Here is a 23,835-nt window from a genome sequence, read left to right as displayed (position 1 = left end):
TTATTAACATACCTATTTTGAACCGTTTTGGAGTTTAAAGCAAACAACTAAACACAGGGATATAGTTTGATATAGTATTTATCAAACAGTTTATTAATGTATATTATTTTGATATGGCGAATTAATACTCAAGCAATGAGTTATTAAATATATCTTATATCCACAGTCAAGTGCAATAAGGAATATCCGAATACGATATTCGGATAGTCCTTGAAAAGGGTTATAGGTAAATTGAACATCACAAACGCATAAAAATTTATTATAAAATACATATTATTATTAGATAATGACAGATCTACAATTGCAAGATGTTATTTAAAACATTTTAATCGAATTTGACTGGTCAATTAAGAAGTGGTCAATTGACGGTCAACTGACCACTTCTTAATTGACTGGTCAAATTCGATTAAAATGTTTTATATAACATCTTGCAATTGTAGATCTGTCATTATTTAATATTAATATGTATTTTATAATAAATTATTATGCTTTTGTGATGTTCAATTTACCTATAACTATTTTCAAGGAATATCCGAATACGATACTTGGCGATTTGAGGAATCCCAATAATAATATGCACTCCATTTGATTATCAGAACGACGCGGCGGCGACGTAACGCACAAAAATAAAAATAAATAAACATAAATTTCATTGTAATTTTAAAATTATTTCGGTCAATTGACACAAATAAAATTGACAGGTCATTTCAACAATAATATTTGCATTTATAAAGTTCTAGAATTTTTTTTAAATTTTTTTTCTCATAAATCATTCAAAGATGAAAAGGTACGAGGAGCAATAAAAAATAATATATGGGAATAACGATGTTGGTTGGTACCAACGAGGAAACTGGTCATATAAATATTGGCGTACTGACAACAAATGTGCTTGCGCTCCGTCAAGCATAAACCACATATTTTGCCTCAAGGCGAGTAGTGCATTTACGAGTACGTTTAAAATGTTTTTTCTTTACTTTGTAATAGTTTAGTCCAGTTAAACTGGCTCGCCATTCAAAAGGGCCAATGAGAGAGAGAGAGCTTCTCACAAATGATTATTTTTCCAATTTGAGATTTTTCGTCCTGTAAATGTTGCTTCCTTGGCATAAAGAATGTTATTAAGAAAATTTGGTTGTTCGATTTGTACATTTTGTAAAAACTAGATAAATTGCAGGCGATCTGGTAAATATTGAGGCAATCACTGCCGAACAGGAGTATAATGATATGGATGGTATGTTTTCGTAAAATTCTGTAAATGGTCGTCGTCGCCGCACTCAGAAATCAAATATAGAGTATTTGAAACAGCAATTAATCTTTCCATTTCATCCACGGTAATGGTTTTGGAGCATGGGCAAGTTCGGCATAGATATCTTCGCAAGTCCACTAAAATTTGCTTGAGCAAACACACAACATATAAATCATATCACGCATCTCAGTATCAGAAAAAACGATTATGTCGCCTCATTTTGTAATTACCAACTAAGCACAAGCACACCAAGTAATAAATAGTCACGCGCGCACAAACTAATCAATGACATGTCAATTTGAGTGTATTGTAAAATGTATTGAGGTGTATGATGGTGGACAATCCCAATATTTAATTGGAAGATTTTTATTTATTTTATTATTACTACCAAAATTGTTATTGTTAAATATAGGTTTTTTTATTGTTCCCCGTACCTTTTCACCTTTAAGTATTTATTAAAAAAAAATTGAAAACTGGACATCATTCTTTCAGATTTTCATATTCTAACCATAATTCGACAGATGATTCAACTAATGTAAACAATATGGTGAAACTAGCGCCCTCTAGTAGCAACGTGCAAGTAAGTTTGAAATTCGTAAAATGTCAAAAAACCTAAAACTGCCAATTTTTATGATTAATAATAAGATTATTCCTTCTTTAATGAGCAAATTCGGAATAAAATTTAAACTTGGAACGCCATGTATGTATCTGTACATGTATATATGAGGCACATTCAGCCCAATCACAATATTTTGGTGTCTAGAATCTCCAGTTTAGAGACTGTCTACTATTAATATTTATTATTATTGAATTTATACTTGAACGTATGTGGACTATTCGCGAATGCCGAGCAGCACTAAATTAACATACCTTGAGAATACCAGGCATAATCTGGTGCAAGTGTTCATCAGTAATTTGGTGGGGATTAGCTTCAACTAACTTTGTCAGCATTTTGATGGCGCCCAAATCCTGTGGATAAGGACTTGTCCTTATTAACGGTGCTAATATGTTGACCACTGTATCGAAGGGGCATACGGCCATTGCCGATGCAGTAGCTTCCGCTTCTTTCACAACCTGGAAGTCAAACATTACATAAAATATTACACTTTCCTTTTATAAGCAGCTAACTTCTCTTCTTTCATCGCTGTGGACCTGTAACACCTTCAAAGTGATAAGTTCGACAAAGTTTTCCCAGCCATGCTTCATGTCCGGATTGCTAAAGATGGCGGCGAGTATTTTTAATACCGTTACCAAAATAACGGCGTCAGTTGAACTGAGCTGGTCCATCGAGATACGCAGCAATTTTCTGCAAAACGAGTTGAACTAAAAATAAGAATTAATATTGAAGAGGCGAGCGCGACCCTTACTTGAAATTCGCAATGACGCTTTCGATTTTACCACGCTCGATAAGGTCAAGGACCTGCAATAACAGTTTTCTCTTTTCTACCACCGGCGTTCTGTGGTCTGAGCATTTCTCTATCACGTCCGTCACTAATGAATCATAGTCTTTTATTTCTCCTTAAAAAAGACGTTAAAATGTTACGATAGTCCGAGAAAATGCAGTGAACTTCCTATAAAATAAGAGCGACGAAACAAATAGGGTTTTATGTTGATAGGCACGTGCGCGGAAACAAGGTACCTGGAATATTTTTGTTGTTTGTTGTATTGTTAAATTTTTTGCCTCGTACCAATTGACTGTGTTCATTTTTTGTTATTTTTTAGAAAATATGTGAAATATGTAAAGAAAAAATCGTTAGCGCACGTGTGGACACTAGGTGTAAAATTTACAATGAAATATCTCATAGAGACGGCACAAAAAAAGTTTGTCTAAAAAATTTGGAACAAGGATCCATTGTGCAATTAATGAGTGTAATTAAGAATTGCATGGAAATAAAGGAGCAATTGGAAAGCGGGTGTGCCAAACTTATAAAAGAAAATCACGAAATCAGTATTGCAACTTTACGATCAATATACCAAACTTAATATGGTCGAAATAGAGGCAGTGCCAGAAGTGTAAAGCGCTTTATGCAAAAATCGGAAAAAAGAGGAATTTCTAAAAGCTAGGCGAGCAACACAGGCCTTCAGTGCACAAGATGCTTTTCCTGATATAACAGGATCCCAGTCTACATAAATGAGACCCTAACTGGGTAAAATAATGTATTATTTCCCAGGTTTAAATTCGAAAATTAACGTATTTATTCTGAGTTGGAGTGCTTCATATTAAGATGCTATTGTTTTGACTGAAACTGAAAAGTAACAGGGAGGGGGAATTTTAATAGCTGTAAGAAAGGAATGTAATTGTCAATTGTTACAATTTAGTTACAATAATAATAATGTTAAAGATTTATGGGTAAAAATAAATTTTTGTAACAAAATTTACATATATGCACCGAATATTCCCAATAGCATGAATTTAGAAACTTATGAATGCGTTTTTGAACATATTGAAAATAAATTACTGGGTTTAAATGACATTTTAATATTAGCGGATGCCTTCAATATTTCCTGTAATTGAGATAGGTCATAAAGAGAGGTTAACATTAATTGAATAAAGACTATTAGACCACATGAACATAATAAATGCTGCGTAATATAATTTAGTCCCTAATTATTGAAATAGATATTTATCGAAAAAAGTGATCTCTCTTTGGTACAAAGAAACGTTCACCGCCTTTTTCTATTTTTTACTATTAAAATTTATCCAAAAAACATTTGTGCCAAAGAAACATTTTGAGTGCAAATGTAATTTCAAAAAAGTTGATTTTTTAATGATTTATCAACTGTTTGGGGAAGTTCGTTGGGAACAAATTTTACATACATATTACACATTTTAAATCAATGCTTTCCTCTTGCAAAAAACGTCAAAACGAGACCTAAAACGTTAAAGATGATTTTCGTAAAAAATACAAAAAAAATTACTAATCAGGTATATTATCAAAAACCAAACAAGACATAAAAAATGCACATAAAGTTTAACTTGAACAGATAGAGGGTAGTATTGATAGCAATTCTGAAGCTTTTTGGTCACATGTCGCTAATTTATTTTAATTTTGTTTCGGCTACTGAAACAATGGTATATGGGGGGGCAAGTAGTTGTCAAAACATAGGGGAGGCATTTGCAGAATTTTTTTTGATATTAATTTTGCAAAAATCATTTTCACTAACTCATGTTTAGATATTCCGGAAATAAGTGATATAGATATCAGTAAAAAACCTGAACCCGAAGAAATCTGAAAGTGATATTTGACCTTATACTTCAAACAAACATATTCTACTCAGTGGCAACTGACAAAAGTTTGCCCAGTATTGAAAAGTGCAAAGGACGATGATGTGCAAACTATAGGCTTGTAGCTCTGGTTGGTGCTACTAGCAACTCCAGTCTAAGTGAAAAGTAGCATGGTTTTTACCTAAAGAATCTACACAGCTAAAGAACCTAGTCAATTCGACGCTATTTTTACAGATTTTAGTAAACTTTTTGACAGGGTACATCATAGTACATTGTTGACGAAACTACACAAATTTTGGTTTGTTAAATAGACTCAATAGTCTATTTGACAAACCAAAATTTGTGTAGTGTCAATACACTAGTTATTTGTTAGCTAAGAAGCAATATGTTGGGAGGAGAATCTAGCCATTTTTTGACAAGAACTTTCTTTTTATTACTGATAAACAATTTGTTAGGGATACTTTAGAACTCTAAGTGTGCATTATTCATTATACCCTATTAGGTAGTTCATAAAAACCTAGTTGAAAAACGTCAAAATATTTTTTTTTTAGATTTTTGTATTAAAAAAAACATGGTCAATGCATATTCAATCTCAGTTACCGGAGTTACTTAGGTAAAGTTAGTTTTATAGCCTTACAAATAAGAAGGAAAGTCAAACGTACCGATATAGCTTTAAGCTATCCATTGCATGATATATGTTCTCTCAGAAATCTATTGAATATTTACTTACTTCGGTATTATCTAGTTGAATAACTTAGTTCAATTAGTTTATTCATATGTTGGTGAGGATATAATTCTTCTTGTAAGCAGTATGGTTTTGCTTTTGTAGAATTGTTTATTGAACTGCAGATATAGATATCAAATATTGTGATCTTTTATTAGAACTTTGTTTTGTTAATTAATAAAAGGTATAAAGGGTACACCGTCCTATCTCGATAAGCAACTGTCGCAGAGTTGGGGAGACAAAATTTATAATTGGAAACCAATTTTAAATTTCTAGAATATTCCCCAGGAGGTGCTTCACTTTTTTAAGAAAATACATTTAATAAAATTAATCTCAATCTTTTTGTTTAATGCAGCGTTGATAGCCCAAAAAGAGCACTTTCAACAACTCCAAGTTTGACAAAATGCTTGCGGCCACTCTGAAGTTATTGCCATTTATTTCTGAAAATATTCGAGTACCCGTCACTACTTTCCCTTAAAAGATAGAGCAAAAACCATTAAACGAAAAAGAACCGAATTTATTCCAACTTTAAAACGGTGTCCATTTTAGCTACCTGTAATATAAGATCATTTCTCAAAAAACGGTGTTTAAAATTCAAGAATGCGATTACGCTCCCTGGCGGCCATTCTAGAAACTTCAAAACAAGTTTTTACCATAATTATAGATAGTGCGGACTATCCTTAATTGGTCAACATGTACTTTTCAATTAACTATTGAAAAGTAGAAGAGTTAGCTATATCTATAGCCCCTGTCTAGGCTTAAGTTAAAACTTCAAGCAACCTATCCTACTCTAGGATCAAACAACGAACTGATGAAAACCGGAATTAACTCCAGGACACATACCATTATTTTGGTTGTAGAATCCAAAAATGTTGCAATATGCAGGCGATACTTTAACACTCTTGAGATAACTTACATAGTATGAAAGTAATTCAAAAAAAGTTCCAATATTCCGTGCTGTAGAGCTTGAATCACCCTTTATAAACATGCTTACCTAAACTCCTACATCCATTTGAATCAGTCTCCATAACACCATTGACACTAGTATATGGTAAAGATCTAGGACCAGATCTTACATTAAAATGCCTAATACTAAGCTCATCCATTTTCTCTTCTATAATAGCAAAGTCATTCCTCATATCATTACCTATGGACATTTGAGAAATACCTGAGTCTTGAGAAGTTGTATCCCTATCTCTATCTAATTTAGGACCTAAAACAAAAAATAAATTCCTTATACACACCATAATTGGATTGATATAAAAGAAACACAAAAACTTTATAACTAAAACTATAAATTCCATAACCTCACCTAACTTTATAACTAAAACTATAAATTCCATAACCTCACCTAATGTCTCAAAGCTATAATTTTGTATTTCGGCTGTTGTACGTCGAAGGCTCTTATAAACATCTTCTTGATCTCCAAATGGTGTTATACCGGGGGACAATGGTTTCGGACTACTAGACACCATGGGACTGCTAGGATCGCTACCCGTTGAAGTTCTTCTCATATGATTATGTACAATATTTGAGGCGATATCCTGCTGCTCCTAAAAGCAGAAATTAAATATCACAACAGAATAAAAGCTTGACGCCTCAAAAATTTCTCTATTAGAATACTTAAAACAATCGTTCTATGTTCGTATTGCGTGGACCAAATTTTTTCCTTGAAACAAATAAAAAATCTTTCACATTGCAAATTAGGAAGTCCATTGCTGGTTTCAAAATGGCGCGATGAAGCAATTCCAACTCTATCATAAAGCAAAGAAACGACAAATTAAAAAATATTCGCGAAAAGATGTGAAATAGTTTAACAGTCGTTACAAGTCTCAGAATTAGTGTGTGAGACTAAATATTAGCGTTTAATGTTTTCGATTGTTTGTTTGTAGGATGATATTTACATAACAGTTTATGTGTGCGCGATAATACCTGAATATTTAAACTACAGACTACTTAATAATTATAAAGTTTTGTGTTTCGTGTGCTGCTGTGTTTTTTATATAATTATGGTAACTATTGTTGCTTTCTGAACTGTAAGTGGAATTGTAAGATTGGGCCAGAAGTGGCGAATTTCTGAATAGCACAAGCGCAACCGCAAGGAAAATGGGTTCAAGCAATAAAAAGGGAAGATTCGTTTGTTCCTATAAAAAAAACGAGAGCTTTAATGAAATAGTTTTTGATAATTGCAGCGACCTTTATAATCTAAGTACTACAAGATGGGCTAAAAAGTTAAAAATTTTCTTATATTAATTTAGAAGAAGCACTAACAGCCAATTTAAAAGCACCTCATTTGATAAAAAGTAGTTTTTACCAATTATTTTCTTAATTTGGTGCTAATAATATAATCTCTGCTGTGGGTGCAGTACACTCTGTTTCACCTGGTTTTCCGAGTTATTTATCTAAGCCCAAAAAGGCAAAAATTTGAACTCTAGGGCATCAAAGAGGCTATAGCCGAAAGTCTTCAGATTCAGTCTATATATAGACAAAAAATCTTTTACTAATTTTGAGGAAGCCTTTGAAAAACTAAATAGTTTAAATAAAGCTAACACGAAACAAAAGGCACAGAAAGATGTGTTAATTTTGGATTTAACCTAAGTGTCTAAGTCAAGTAGATATTTTCCCGTATGCTTATGCTTTGAAATTTAAATATTGTAAAATTGTAATATAAATAAATAAAATAAAAACTTACTTTTGTCAGTTCGCCCATCATTAATGTGACCTGCGGAGTGTTGCAATTCCATAGAGTGACGAAACACATTTTGGCCGCTTGCCTGATGTCCGGCGACTTGGAATCTTGAGACAGCGCGACAATTTTTTGGAGGGCGCTGAGCGAGTTGTGCGAGGTCGATATAGCTTGGGCAGCGTCATGGTGACCGCAAAGCGACGTTAAAAAATTTAAAACCACCACTTTCGTTTTGGTATTCGGCGTCTGAGTGGCGTCCAACAAAAACCGATACACGTTCGTTATGAGAGAGTGAATGGGAAAACTACAACGTATTAATTCGAGGGTGTTCATCAGTTTATTCTGCACGGAACTTAAATTTTCGGCACCGACTTTTAAAAACACCCTCTGGAGTAAAACGTAAAGCCAGTAACCCAAGTCGTCTTTATGCATTTTGATGATTTCGTGCAACGTATCTAGGAACACTGCCCAACCCTTGGTGTGGGAATCCATAAACATTTTCGTGAAGATTTCCGTCAAATGTTTAAGCTCTCCGTTTGTTAATTTAATCTCTTGAGTGAGATAGCACTGAAGGGAAAGTAAACCGTCACGTCGTTCTTGCCAATTCGTGCTCGCGCAGAGAGCTATTATCTCATTAATGTCCTGGAAAAATATTAACGAAACATAACTCGAACATATGTTTTCGGCAACCAGCATGACGTCACAAATGGGTCTAATTCCGACTATACATCTTATTGGTTGAAAAAAAAAAGATAAAAAAAAAGATTTCTGTTGGTCGCGCATGTGTCTGTAATATCAGCAGGGTCTTTATATATCTAGTAGCTATATGGCGTATACTAAAAATTCATTCGTATAAACTTTATGATGAAAGGCAATAGGAAACTTCTGGTTAGTTTCTTGCAAGGTTTATTTTATATTAAAAAACGACAATCTAAGATGCAAAAGCTAAGTTTAACATTTTCCTTCTCAAATATCCGCTAAAAGTAGTAATGATTGTCAGAAATTTAAAAAAATCGCCTCAGAAAAATATAATCTTTGTACCGTGAGTACAATTTATATTGATAACGTTTTATCCTGTATTTAATCTGACAGAATATGTGAAGCATAGTTAAACAATCGAGGAAGATCGCATTGTTTCCATTTTAACGCAATGCTGGCTGAAACATTTTTGTAAGAAATGTTTTTTAATGTGACAATGTTACAACGCTCATACCAATGTAGAGGAGTTTTTAACTACGATTTCACGTGTGTTTCACAATACGTCACTTTTGTGAAGAAAGCACTTTTTTAGAGTGGAAAATTGTTTTGGACAGACTGATAGCAAAAATGCCGAAATACAATGAAGTTTGGAAAGAACTTGGTGGTTCAAATTCAGTGTCATTACTTGTATGTGAACAATGCGAAGATATGTTTCATAGCCAATGTTTTGTATATCTGTGTTTAGTATTATCTATTATAGATTTCCAAAGACTATTAACTATTTTTAATATAATTAAGAAAATTATGAAATTATGAAAAAACAGGACAATGATTTGTTGTCTATCTCGTGAATTATTTTCTCCTACTTTAAGAGGGCCCCATAGCAACCATTGTCATTTAGGGAACATTCTTCAATCCACTCGTCCCGTCCTTAAATGCCTATATATGCATCACAACAGTAATTGTATGAATGAATTATGCGGCTTCTTTATTATTATTTATTATTTATTATATTATTATTATTATATATTATATGAAAAATTCCTATTCTTGGCAATATCCGGAAAAAAATATATATATTTGTTGTTATAATCGTAATCAGAATAACGTGTTCCATTATATACTAATAAAATATACAGGGTCTTCCATTTACAAAAAAATCAAATCGGCTAAAATATAAGAAAATTGTTAGTGTTATGTTTTACATGTCAGTTAAATAAAAACTTGGCTGCTAACTTCACATTTCCGAAATAAACTTAACGAATTGAATTATTTATTTTCACTGATCGACATTTTTTAAAAGGGAATAAGTGAAGGTGTTTGAATAGCGTATGCCAAAAGGAACAAGTACTTACTGTGCAGGGTTCCCACATATCTCTGCTGGCCAACCTTTGTTGCGAACCACTCCATGAATACGACTGCCATGAACAAAAACAGAAGAATAGAAAGTGATTGAAAATAATAAATTTTGAGTTTTAATATCGGTAGCAATGTCTCCAAAGCATTGAAAAAATACTCACGTCTGAGGGCCTCTTGAATGAGTCAAAAGATCTTTCGGAACAAACACTGGAAGTTTCAGACTCATCAGAGTGATTATCTAAAGATCTAATTGTTTTTCTTGGACTTCTAAAGTGGCCGTCGCCGCTATCAATCTGAAATTTTTTTATACATGACATACGTTAATACTAGAAACAGATAGACAACACAGAATTAATCTTTCAAGGGTAAGATCATCCAAATCGAATGGAAACTTACTAAAACGTCGGCCAGTGCATTTTCCGCTTCCCTGCTTTGCTGCAGGATTTTTTGTGCTAACACGGGCCGAGAGGCAGGACTCATGGGGGGTCGATGATCGCTGGCTCTTCTGAACCTACTTAGACTAGAGCCTCTATTGGGGCTCGTTTCTCTTGAAGTGTCTCTTGATCCTATGGGATATAACAATAATAACGATACATACGGGATGTCCCAGTAAGGGTAACGAGGTACGGTATTGGGGAAGCAGACCATTATTTGAAAAAATAAAATCGTTAAGTAAAACAGCCCACAGAAAATAAAATTATTTTCGAGTTTCTAAAATTGCCATCAGGGGGTGATTGTTGTCTTCAATTTTAAAATTAGCTTTCTAAAAAAATTTATGTCAATTTTATAGTGAGTACTGCTAGGAAAGTGGTGGTAGTGTTCGAACGTTTTCATTATGGATAACTGTAAAAAGACTTAACGCATTTTAAGAAACTTGGAATCGTTAAAAAGGCATTTAATAGGCTTTTCTATCTTTGTTTTTTTTTTGCTATAATCGCAAAAAAAAAACAAAGATATAACTTATTCATCATATAAAAACCGAATTTCAATATCCTTTTTCTACTCCCTTCTATATAATCCTTCAGCCCAATTATACACCAATCTAGTATGGGGAAAGTGTCATTTTATCACTTCAGTTTCATTTCCCACAGACCCGAGCCACTTCGGACATTTCCGAGATATTACGCTCTGGTTTGGGAGCAAGATGATGTTTTCGAAAACATTTCCCACGGCTTGAATTTTGACGTTTATCAATTCTGGCAGTGAACATATTGGTGTTGTTTTGTACAAATAAACCCAAAAACAGAAAAAGTATAGTATGCAAAACAAGTGCCAAAACAACTCGTGACACAAATGCCGTTTACCACACTTGTTGCATAATATACTACATCCTAACCCAAAATATGAATAAAAGAACTTAATGCTCAAAAAAAAAGTTGTTATTTATCATTTAATTTACTTTACAATACCTTTGATTAGTACAAAATTACCTAGTAGTTAATTTTTCAAAGAAATTTCCACTGGCTACCGTAATCCTATTTACAAATCTTCTGGATTTCATTTATAGGTTTAATCAACTAACTATAATTAAGCAGTTGTTGAGGACTGACCAATTTAATTCATTATGATTAGTAGTAAAACGTGTATTGAAATAATATTTTTTTTTCCATTCCGACGAGTCCATTTCTGTGCACTGGATTACAGTGCGTACAAATAAGACGTTTTTAATGTAATAAACATTTTACACATTTAAATGACCCGAAATATGCGTTTTCATGGCAATATTGATAATTAGCAATAAATTTCTTTAGTCAAGAGATACTTTATCCATTTTTTTAAGTGGTTTCCCACATTTTACTTCTTAAGTACATCAATATTTAATAAAAATAGTTAGTCACCAACAATTGACTTAACTGACGAAGTTAGTGATTTAATGCTAAACAAATGAAAAATGCTGAGCATATTAGAACGTTGTAATGCCAGCCATCAGTAATTTGGTGGCCATCCAAAAGTATTGCAAAAAAGTAATAAAGATAAATAATAACATTTTATTTCGATTTCAAATATAATTGGGCATACTAAATTATTTGATAAATTCTAGATAATCGAATTAGTAACAACCCGTAAAGGGGTTCTTCTTCCTAAAATCCAACTTTGGTTCGTCTTCCTAAAATTCAACTTTGATTTAAACATTAATTTCTTTTATTCATATTTTAGGTTAGAATAAAGTTATTGGATGCGATTTTCACTGGATTGTTGGGGATTATTTGACTATCCAATGACAAAAAAGTCATATCGTTGCATTTATAGCTTTTGAAAAAAGTTTTTTTTTGCGATTATATCAGAAAACTCCACACTTACAGAATGATTGATACTTTTTGTAACGGTTTTAAGTTTCCTAAAATGCATTAAACCTTTTTGGAGATATAGAAATTTACTTAAGTTAAACGTTCCAACCCTCCCTTAAGTTAAGTTGTCTCAGTTTAAAAACAGTTACTCACCTTAACTATGGTTAACGTTAGATATTTTTATAGAAACAGAGTATTAAAATTTAAAATAACAATTCCGTCACCTGGTGGCCATTCCAGAAACTGGAAAATAATTTCCAGCATTTTCTGCTGACTGATTTACCTATTCTTGTTTTCGGATTTCTATGACTGTCCCTTTTCCTAATACCGTACCTCCTTGCCCTTAGTGGAGACTAGGTAAATTTCATCTATTACCAGTTGTCGACCTAGGGATGCCAGATGGTAACCTTCTTGATCTGACAGCATCATGCTCGGACCTGTGGTACAAGTAAGCCAAACGCGAACTCGGGGAACCGGATCTACTCGTAGCTAGGATGCGAAATATAGCTTTATACTCAAACACTTAAATTGGCCGTTGAGCCAAACTTACGCTGTGATTGGGAACTTCGGTTTCTTGTTCTGCTAACCCTTTCCGGGGACGAAGTGGTCAATGTCTCCGCCGCTTTTCGTGGTCGAGCTAAAATTAGGACATCACCATTTACTGAACATTCCCTCATTATAATCTACACTGATGATGGGCATGACACGAACAATATAAATGAGCAGTCAAATTACGTAAATTCTAGATAGCACAAAATTGATCTAAAATCCATTCTCAGTTTGACTTTCTGATAACTATTTAAGAAAACATTATAAAACTGCAGTTTTGCAACAATCTTCAACATATCATATAGGTATTTCCTATTTCCTGATTTCTGGACACTTTTAATAATTCATCACAATTTGATACTTACGTCTAACACGTTTCCGGCTCATTTATAATTACTGATTTTTTAACGTAGTACTGACTGAAAAATTAATAATTAATTTTTTTCATTGAACCATTGGAGGGAGATTCGAAAATATATGTAGTAAAAAATAGCCAATATGTTTGATTGACAACTAATTTGTTAAAATAAAACACAGAACTTTGTAGATCCATTTTATATCTAATAAGTTATACCCAAGACTCGCCTTTTTAGACATATTTTCAATTTTATATCAATAATAACGTTTGCAGATCTAAGTATATCTAGCAATTGTAATATATTTGGGATAAAAGGGAATCACTTTAATAATAAATAAATATATATATAGTAAACAGCATATGAGTCAAGAGTGTCTTGATATCTAATGTTACTGCGTAAACCCAACAACCAATAATTTATTCATATGTAAAGACAAGACAGGGGCGAGTCTGGTAGATGTCGACCACATGTAGGCTAATAACAGTGGCAGTGTAGACTGACTTTATATGATCATAGTATATTATGCAACAAGTGTGGTAAGCGGCATTTGAGTCACGAGTTTATTTGGCACTTGCAGAGCGCAGCGGAGCGAGTGTTTAGTGACTTAAAAAGTATACCAAACATGTTGCATACTATACTTTATCTACGCCCATTAGTTTTTGGGTACATTTTTGCAAAACAACATGAAAACATTCAATGATATGACCGTCAGAACACTTTCCATACGGTAGATCGGTGTATAATTGGGTATTTTAGAGAAGGGAGTAACTTATAATAAATTAATAATTATTAGCTTAATTACTATACATGATTTATAAGATTTAGAAAAAATTTTTAAAAGACAGTAAATAGTATTTACCATTTCTTTAATGCTCGAATGTTTTCTTTTTCTGCTATGTTCCGTCTTGGACAATTTACATCCATTTAGAAATTTTATATTGGAAAAACGTTTTATTGTTATTTTAAAATCTACACCTTTTTTACATAGTCACCTTTTTTTAGTATCAAGTATCATTTATTCACATTCTTTGTTTTGAATGTTAGTTTTTGGTACACTGAACTTACTTATTTTCAAAAATATCAACATACACTACAATATACTTCTATAAGGAAATCAACTCTAAATATATAACAACGGCTTTCAGTTCAGTCCAGTGCTTTAGACCAGAAAATGTCACTTGTGACATAAAATTCATAATATATTACAAATACATCAGAAAATCAAAAATATATAAAATATGTCTATAAAATTTGAAGAAACTAGAAAATGCCTTAATATATATGTATATAATGTTCTATTTAAAATAATACAGTTGTTGTTCACGAAAATACAAACACCAAAGTATGAATGAATCCAAACATTTGCCTCTAAGTTTTTTTGATATTTTTAACATAATAAACCCTCTACAAATCTCTCAAAACTCACCAAAATTCTCAGTGACCTCAATAAAAATATTCGTAGTTTCCATTATTTTTTCTTGTAAAATATGGGGTAATAGTTTATCAAATTTAGTACATTTGTAAAATATAAAAATCCAACTGAAAATTGTTGCAAACTTCGAAGTGTCAACTTTAAAACAACCGATCTTCTAATCAGCTCTAAAAAATCAAAAAAGTACCTTGTTGGGCTACCTCCCCCTCTGGCGGAATGAACATGAAAAGAAAGGGATAGAAACAGGTTAATTTGTTAAAAAAAAAATGCAAGCGACAATGCATTCTTGATAAAATACCAAAGCAATTATTTCGGAACATTAAATTATCAAATATCAAACTAATTGTAGCTAGTTAATAGTGAATTAAACAACAAAATTCTAAAAGCGATTTTTATAACTGAAACGACTACTTAAAAATCATGCGACATTTACAAATGACACCTACGGAGGCTAGCTGTGCCTGATTGAATTTTGTTTCTCGCCATTGCCGAATACTGGGCTCTTGCTTTCGCTCTCTGTGCTGCTTGCAAGTCAATCGCTGAATTACTCCTAAACCCTTTCCTTGGGCCATCTGGAAAAAGATATTGGCATATAATTAACGATCTATTTTTGCATTGGCTAGTAATAAATCGTTCATATCAAATCAAATTAACTGGGGCAATCTTTTTCATCCACATTGGTAGAAATCTCTAAATCTCTAAACAGGAGATACTAAACACCAAAATATCATGATTGGACTAGGGATGCCCAAATGTCGCAGGTTTCAAGATATTTTTTGTGTTTCTTTTTAAATACTATTACTAAAATTGTTATTGTGAAACAACAATTTTTTATTGCTCCCCGTACCTTTTTATCTCTTAAGAAATTTAAAAAAAAAAGAAAAAATACTTTTTACATGCAAATAAGTGAAAAACTGATAGTTAGACGGCATAAACAAAAGTCCCTTTTCTTTGGAAAATTGAAATAAATTCTTTCAAATCTAGCAGCAACATTCCACGTTGAAATTCAGAATAAAATTTAAACTTTGGAACAGGGTGTTCTCGAAAACCAATGACATTTGTATGAGGCATGTGCATAATATTTTGAGAACTAGTATCAGAATGCTCATTCTTTTGAATTTAAGTTATTGTTTTAAAATGAAAAACTATATAATTATTCAATAACTTAAGCATCTTTAAGGTGCTATAAAATAAAAATAAGTGCCCAAAACTCTACATACTAGCACTTTCTCTTGATAATACTGGTATACCGCTACGTTGTCTATAGCTCCTTGGCAAAGACGGTGCCCTCTGGAGGCCACAACTCGCAATAGCCAAATTTTCAATGCTACCTAATTATCCAATTCAGCAGCAAAAACAAAATTTGAATGATAAGTACAAACGTAAATCTAGCATGGTTGACGATATAAACAATATTGCCGAAAGATAGGAAACAAACCTGAAGTACTTTGAGGTGTTGTCCGGCCAAACTGTCTAGGAGGTTTGAAGGAACAAAGATTGTTATTTGATGAACTGGCGGACATCCCGTCGGTTTGCAACGCACGCCTGTAACTGGGTTCCAACGACTGGAGCAAAACTTCCGCTTGATCGGGAAAATGATCACGGAATCCGCGAAATGCCCTGCAAACAATTTTTTCTTAACGAATCTTATACACACCGCAAAAAAGTATCGAATAATCGGTAAAATGGTACGAACGAAAAAAAAAACAGGCGTTTGCACATAAAAAGAAAATACAAATAAAAAAAGAGTATTTTAATTGCAGAACAAATGCCAGAATTATTGCGTTAATCGAAACTGGGCGGAAGCAGACTATTTTACGAACTTAAGAAATATTAATCAGTGGCTTAAAAGCGATATCCCGGTAAAGAGAAATTACAGGAGATGACTTGTTTTTGGACGCCCTCGCTACACAAGTCGTCAAGCTGATCGCCATTACGAGCGTGACAGGTTACGGCAACACAACTGCAAAATGACTTAAACAATGTGGGAAATGCACGTGAAGTAGCCAAACTGTAGCGGGTGGACAATTAAGAAAAGCACTTTACACGCACGTGTTGGAAATTAATTAATCGCATTCTTAAAATGCACCCAACTGGGATAAATTAAATTCTTTTTCTTTGAATGGTTTTTGTTACTGTTTTTTGCTGTATCTTTTAAGGGAAAGCGGTAGGGGTGTTCGAACATTTTAGTAAATAAATTTAGAGTTGGAGTGACATTTTAGAACCAAATGTTGTAATATATATGAGATGTGTTCATTTTTACGCATGATAATGCAAGACCAGGCGTGACGTGTATTTAAATACCTGCAAGAGGTTGGATTACAACTCAAGGTAAAAATGCGAAATGTAGACTCGAACTCGAACTCGGGGAGGAAATTTTTTATTAAAAAAAAAATAAATGTTGTTTCTGTTTTGTTATTCTGTTTGATTCCTCAGACAAGGAAATTGGCTAATGCTATTAGGCGATACTTTTTTGCGGATTACGGATTGCAATTTTTTTCAGGTTTTGATAGGCATAGCTCAAATTAATTTGTTAACCCAACATTTGACCCACCTTCTAGAGGACACTCGAGCCTCTGGATCGGCATCGGCTATCCCTTTTTTGACGGTATCTTGCAGCAGGAGGATATGCTTCTCCAAAGGATGAGTGGGCCAAGTCGTGAGCATTTGTTCAACAAATTCGCAGCATGATCTACGTATATCCTTACTTTTTGAATTCATCGCGTTATTTGTGATAATAGGTATCAGTCTGGCACTGTGAATATTATGAATAATAAACTTAAGAGCTACGACACCTGATGTGGCCATGATCTAAAATACGATCACAAAATCATCAAAAATAAATTACGATAATTCGTGGAAAATAATTTTCTTACCTTTGCCGAATTTTGTATTAGATTAATCAAAGGTTGCAGGCACAGTTCTGCGGTTTTTTCAAATTTATTGCCCAACGTTTGAGATAGATAAGCTATTGTAATGCAAGTCTCTCTCACTACCTGCGATCGCAGATCTTTAAGTGATCCTTGCAACGCTAGATCCAAATTCTTAAGAGCAACGTAAAATTCCTCGTAATTTACAGCTCCAGCTAGGACTAAAGAACGAATTTTTTTCAGCTAAAACAAAAACGTATTTAAGAAATAATATAATGTGCAAGGTGCATGTCAATTGTACATGGGAAATATTAGCCACTTTGTGTTGCTAAATAATGCGAACAGTTACTTTTCGATTACCTATTTTATAAAACCTGGAAGCCTATCAATTTTTGCGCAAAACGCTTTCGATACTATTATAAAACTCACATATAAAACTTTTACTGCTCATTTGGTTCGTTACCTTTATAAACGGTATGTAAGATTTATAGGTGCAAGGAATGCGTTTTCGTTACCGGTATAAAACCTACAGTGTTTATAAACATCAAACAAAAAACGCATTCTTCTTCTATATAATTTGTTTACAATATATTTTAATTCGTGTCCTGTATTTGACAGCAATAAATTTTTACTTGGAGATCACTATGAAAATACATTATAACAACTCAAAAACTCTGAATATTTCCAAGGAATATTGCTCTTTATGTCGATTCGTAAAAACAACATAATCTTGGAAACTTTTATAAAAATCATCGAGATATCTTATAGCACTATTGCCCTTGCAATAAAACCTAGATGGTTTTGGAATACTGACAGTTTCATAACTTACCAAAAAGGGATCAATCATGCAATTATAACCTTACTTTTCAGTTGTTTATTCATTAGTTCTTGAAAAACATGTGTATAGTGCAAACGAAAGAAAGACTGCACTGCCTGACGGTCATCCCGAGCACATGAGAGTCTAGCTTTCATAGTAGCTACAGTATTTCAATTTGGTGCTTTAAGATTTATATGCGTCTTACTGAGTAAGCTATAAAAGCTCAAGAGTAAAAGCATTATACATTTAAAAAAAAAAACGAAACTAATCAAAGTTTTATAGATAAAGTAACGGAAACGTTGGTCTGGTTATAAAATTTGAAGTGTGTTGCTATTTATTGTAAGCTTTACTAAACTTGTAACATGAATGGTTTACTTATAAAACTATAAAAACTGTTTATAAAAGCTCAGGTTTCTTGTAAATTATTTATAATAAAACTTTAAGGTGCGCAAAGTGTTAGTTGAGCTTTCAGATGACAAACTGAATATATATAATTGAATACATACAATTTTATGATTTCTAGTACAATAATAATTTTGTAAAAATAGCATGCATTCCATAACAAATTAGTCCAAATCTAGCCAGCTAGAATTTGTGCTGAAAATGCTTTTAGTTAGTATCTGAAATCATAAAGAGAATATATTGGAAGAAGATATCCTCTTGTCATTACATAGTAGCAACTGGCAGTTTCTAATTAGAGATATTGCAGGCAGGATAACATTTAATGAAAATATAGAAAAGACGTTCTACAGTAATATAAAATATGAACAACAAACGCAAGTACTTACTGCGTCTACCCTTTTATTCCAGTCTTTATTGGCATCCGCTATAGTATCTTGAATAACTTTCAACTGTTCCGTGACCTCTTTATGCGAAAAGATTTGTATACTCGGTACATCTTCAAATGACTTAATGAACAATTCTTCATCGACGGCACCGGCTAAAGAAATAAAGCAAACAACATATTATACTTCAAGCAGTCTCAATAAAAACAAAAAAAAATCATTAAGGACTACAATAAAATAAATCATGAATGAATACAGAAAATAGAAAATATATAAACCATGGGTAATGCAGGTAAGTAATACTTATATTATGAAACAAGTGTGGTAAACGGGGCGAGTGCTTAATAAACGAGTGACTCAAAAAGTTTACCAAACGTGTTTTAGACTACACTTTTTCTACAACAATTAATTTTCAGGTACATTTTTGCAAATTAACGCGACCACATTAACTGCCATGACCGTCAGAATTGAAAAAGGTCAGAACTCAAGCTTTGGATAATCTTTCCAAAAATATCCGATTGCTCCCAAACCCGTGTGCTAATATCCTGGAAATCTCCGAAGTCACTCGCAGCGGTAGGAAGCGAAACTGATGTCAACTTTTCAAAGAAACTTCCACAGGCTACTGTAATACTATTTACAAAACTTCTAGATTCCTCCTGCGATTTCTATAGATTCTCGAATTGTTCGTTGGTAGAAGAATTGATTACTTGCAAGAATTTTAATTTTATCGAATAAAATTTGTTGTCGGGTCACTAAAAACTCCAATGTATTCTTTGTAAACGAAGATCAGTAAATCTGGTTTTGACGTTATATTTCTTAATAAGTTTTGATATGTGGTCAGTGGTAAGTAAGGACAACAGTGGCAAGTGTTAGGTTGCTTTCGGACTTCGGAATTATTAGAGAGAAGAGCAGAGGTAAGGTGTTTTAATTCTGGGTTCAGTGATTAGAACTGAGATAGTTTTACAACTCTGTAAACAAGACAGTTTATAACCGATGATTTTTGGTCCGGATGGTGGTGTGACAATGCGTTAAGATATCGGTCTGTGTGCGTAGGTTTCCTGTAAACACAATGACCCATTGATTTGCTATTGATAAGAATATCCAAGAATGGGAGGTTATTATTAGTTACTAATTCAATGGTAAAATGTATGTTAGGGTGTATGGAGTTTAAATGTCTAAGAAAATATAGCAGTGATTCTTGATGATAATTTTGGTTTTAGATTGAAGGTGTCGAAAGCTTTCTTCTCAAAGGCTTCCATAAATATATTAGCGATGACTGGTGATAATGGAGAACCCATAGCTGTTCCCGACATTTATTCAAAACTTTGACGGTTATAAGAAAAACCTGATCCAGACAAGCATTTTTCAATTAAGATGAGAAGAGTTTCAAGAGTAGGAACATCGTAATTCTAAAAGAAGATAAAGAAAATCCTGTGGTGGTCATGAACACAAAAAAGTTCCTATGTCACCTATGGAAAGCAACCTTAGATCTGTTATTAAGGCTTCTCTATCAGAATATATCAAAACCCTTTACGTGGAAAACTGATAGTTTCGTACTTAACAAATAAAAACTATTACATTTCGATGGAGAACCTCTCTTTACTAAAGTCCCCATTCTTGAAACTCTACATATTATTTCAGATATATTAAAATCCGATAATCTAGAAACAAACCTTCTCACTAACATTGAAAAACCATTATCACCAGACATCGCGAATATATTTATGCAATCCTTTGAGAAGAAAGTCCTCGACACCTTCCATCTAAAACCAAAATTATGGAAACGCTACGTGGATGATACTTCTGTTACTTGGTCTCATGGTCAAGAATCCCTATGAGATTTTCTTAGCCATTTAAACCCTATACACCCTAACATAAGTTTTACTAATGTATTAGAAACTAGTAATAATCCCCCATTCTTAGATATTCTTATCATTAGAAAATCAGACTCAACGTTGGATCATTTTGTTGACAGAAAACCGACGCACACAGTCAGACACCCTAATGCATTGTTACATCACCATCCGGCCCAATAATCATCGGTTATCAACTCTCACAGACAAAGCCGTAAAACTCTATTACTAATTATCTCAAACTAACCAAAACAATTTACATCTGCGCTCTAATAATTCCACATTATCTCTAATGATTAAGCGTTGCATCACAAAATACACTTCGTCACAACCTTCCGAAGACAATCAACCCTACACTTCCCACTGATGTCCTTCCTTACATTGAAAACATCATTAACTACATTATTATTCTTTAGAAATATAAATTCAAAATCAGATTTACCACTTGTCCAAAAATGTCTCAACGTCTTTGATTCGTCAAAGACAAAATTCCGTTTGAGATAACATGAGTTTACAGCATTGCAAGCATATGCAGCAAAGAGAGATTGGAGATATCGGAAGAAAAATATCAACTAAGCTCAAAGCACATGAAAGAGGCTTAAGACTACGACAAATAAACTCAACAGCAGTTGCAGAAAACAATCAGGAGACCGGACATGAAATTCTTACATCCTTCTAGCAACTAAAAATCCGAGAATTATAGAAATCTCTAAGCAACCAAACAATCTTAATCGCGACTCAGGCCAGTTCGTTTCATCAAAAATCAACGCAAGATGAATCCAGAAGTTTTGTGAAATTGACACTTTCAGCGTCTACATCAGCGTATAGTTGGCTATTTTAGAGAAGGAAGTAACTTTAGGAAAAAAACTTATTCTTGATAAAAAGTTCTGTATATTCTGAAATCTAAAATAAAATGACCAGGTATCAATTTGTTTCGGTAGTATGCGAGCTTTGTCAATAACACTGACAAATTTGACGATATCGAAAAATTTTATTAAAAAAAGTTCATCGGAACTAAAAACTACGTCGCCTGTTTAATATTGTGTCTAATTTGAATGAACATGTATATTCTGGGATCATAAAAGTCATGACTACCTTCCTGGTTCTTAATGTTTTGGTTACTTTTGCAATTTAAACACGTGATGAATGCATATGCAATTATATTGGAAATAAAAAAAAACATACAAATATTAAGCAACGCATGTAGTATTAATTCTAGAAATAAAAAAATTTAATATCTATTCATTCAAGAGCGCATGTCTTTGTTCCATTAGCATGTTCAAGTAATACATGAAACTGCCCTACCTGGTAATTTTTTTGTTTCCAGTAACCCTATAGGAAGTAATCAAACGGAGTAGCGTCAAGGAATCTGACAGGCCAAAAAAGGTTAGTTGATAACGTTTCCATGGAACCTATGTTCAAGATATTTCCTAACACTCCGTGTAAAGTGCGGAATGAGACACAATTTTGTTGTTACCAAATACAGTATCATTCTTGCGAGGGGTAGTTCGTCTATACAATCAAAAACGTGAATTTGTAAAAACTATAAATAAGTTTCGGCATTCATGATTTCGCGAAAAACGGTTCCTATTAAGGTTTTAATAAATATCATATCATGAGACTTTATTACCAAATAGGGATTTTAACCATCAGAGACATCGTTGAGAGGCGACAGTTCGATTAAACGAGAATATTGCCTCATCAGAAAAAATAATACGTCTCATAAAAGAGCGCTTATCATAGTCTCTTTCTTTCAATGCGTGAACTATTCTTGGTTTGAATGGTTTCTATTTATTCAGTTATAAAATTTTTGTCACTGTATTTTTACTTACATTTTTTGCATCAATGATTTCCTTTTGTGTAATGACATTTTTGGATTAGCTACAACAGCATTACTCCAAACTGAAATTATGCATAATTTTTGTAGCAAGTGAATAGGTACTTAGGTATTTTCTCCCACAATCAGTTCCATTTTCTATTGACTACTTAATAACACTACCATATTTATGAGCAAAGCGAGACTGTAAATCTCGCGTATGCGCATGTTGAATGTACCTTATCAACATTTTATTCAAAGCCTCTATATCTCTAGTAGCTATGCGTTTTGACGATTATTGTCAACCATTCATTACTTTTCAGCGCATCCTAGAGTGCAAGTAACTGCAGTGCAGTGAACTTTGCATTATTATTGTACTTGAAAATACGTTTCAAAAATTAATAATTTTAGCATATTCGAATGTAGATTATAGTTCTGATTAACTTTTAACATTTTTCAATATTGTCGAATTTTAAGTAAAGTTTTACATTTTTTGACAAACTCATATACTACTGGAAAGCATAGATATCTGATGACTGTATTTTAAATTTACCAACATGCAAAACTTTTTATGAAGAATAAGTTTTTTCTAAAAATTAATAATAAAAAAGTTTCCCTTATTGTTCCAACTTACTGAGGCGCACTGTATGATGATATGCGTGTGATAGCCAACTACACCGAATGAAACGATAATGAAAAAACGAATACCGATCGATTGTTAATAACAAAATTAGTTATGAAAAATGAATTGTAAGTCACTTACATGCTGATGAAACGGTAAGTTTTCGGAGAGAAGCGGCTCGGCTTAGAACTTTTCATGCAGATATGAAAAATAAAATAGTAAAAATAAAAAAAGCAAATTAAACAGCAATACAAAATATTTGAGCGAAGTTGGACTATAATCGAGTGGATTTTTGACAATAGTCACTGTGAGTCACAACCACACCAGTAAAGAATTTACATCTTTATGTCAAAACACCTCTCGCAGTACTTATATTTTTTCCTTTTATTCTTCAAAGTTGAAATGTATATAAAACACTTAAGTAGTTCTTGGGATTAGGTTATTAACTATTTAAAAAAAAATGTTTTATGTATTAACATATCTTAGTGTCATTTTCAATATATCTTT

At 32.9% G+C, this 23,835-nt stretch overlaps 1 protein-coding gene across 7 annotated transcripts in view; it reads right to left on the bottom strand.

The window, feature by feature from the left end:
* Positions 1 to 23,835, bottom strand: part of LOC132698101 (CLIP-associating protein) — a 53,269-nt gene that overhangs the window by 3,488 nt on the left and 25,946 nt on the right. For 2 of the 7 annotated variants that reach the window (XM_060663980.1, XM_060663971.1), the window contains exons 6-24: positions 23,470 to 23,517; positions 19,041 to 19,192; positions 17,442 to 17,678; positions 17,120 to 17,376; positions 16,004 to 16,185; positions 15,786 to 15,896; positions 15,012 to 15,137; positions 14,753 to 14,773; positions 12,776 to 12,862; positions 12,601 to 12,714; positions 10,334 to 10,503; positions 10,099 to 10,230; positions 9,934 to 9,996; positions 7,886 to 8,521; positions 6,545 to 6,746; positions 6,188 to 6,406; positions 2,611 to 2,761; positions 2,372 to 2,549; positions 2,114 to 2,317 (exon numbers count right to left, since the gene is read on the bottom strand). In XM_060663980.1, the coding sequence (XP_060519963.1) occupies positions 2,114 to 2,317; positions 2,372 to 2,549; positions 2,611 to 2,761; positions 6,188 to 6,406; positions 6,545 to 6,746; positions 7,886 to 8,521; positions 9,934 to 9,996; positions 10,099 to 10,230; positions 10,334 to 10,503; positions 12,601 to 12,714; positions 12,776 to 12,862; positions 14,753 to 14,773; positions 15,012 to 15,137; positions 15,786 to 15,896; positions 16,004 to 16,185; positions 17,120 to 17,376; positions 17,442 to 17,678; positions 19,041 to 19,192; positions 23,470 to 23,517 (3,290 nt within the window). The remainder of the gene's footprint in view (positions 1 to 2,113; positions 2,318 to 2,371; positions 2,550 to 2,610; positions 2,762 to 6,187; positions 6,407 to 6,544; positions 6,747 to 7,885; positions 8,522 to 9,933; positions 9,997 to 10,098; positions 10,231 to 10,333; positions 10,504 to 12,600; positions 12,715 to 12,775; positions 12,863 to 14,752; positions 14,774 to 15,011; positions 15,138 to 15,785; positions 15,897 to 16,003; positions 16,186 to 17,119; positions 17,377 to 17,441; positions 17,679 to 19,040; positions 19,193 to 23,469; positions 23,518 to 23,835) is intronic. The other 5 variants (XM_060664005.1, XM_060663989.1, XM_060664014.1 and 2 more) reach the window with 5 other exon arrangements.

Source organism: Cylas formicarius, unplaced genomic scaffold (assembly GCF_029955315.1).
Source record: "Cylas formicarius isolate icCylForm1 unplaced genomic scaffold, icCylForm1.1 PGA_scaffold_10__41_contigs__length_53128322, whole genome shotgun sequence".
Lineage (NCBI taxonomy): Eukaryota > Metazoa > Arthropoda > Insecta > Coleoptera > Brentidae > Cylas > Cylas formicarius.
This window is presented reverse-complemented; position numbering and strand designations above follow the sequence as displayed.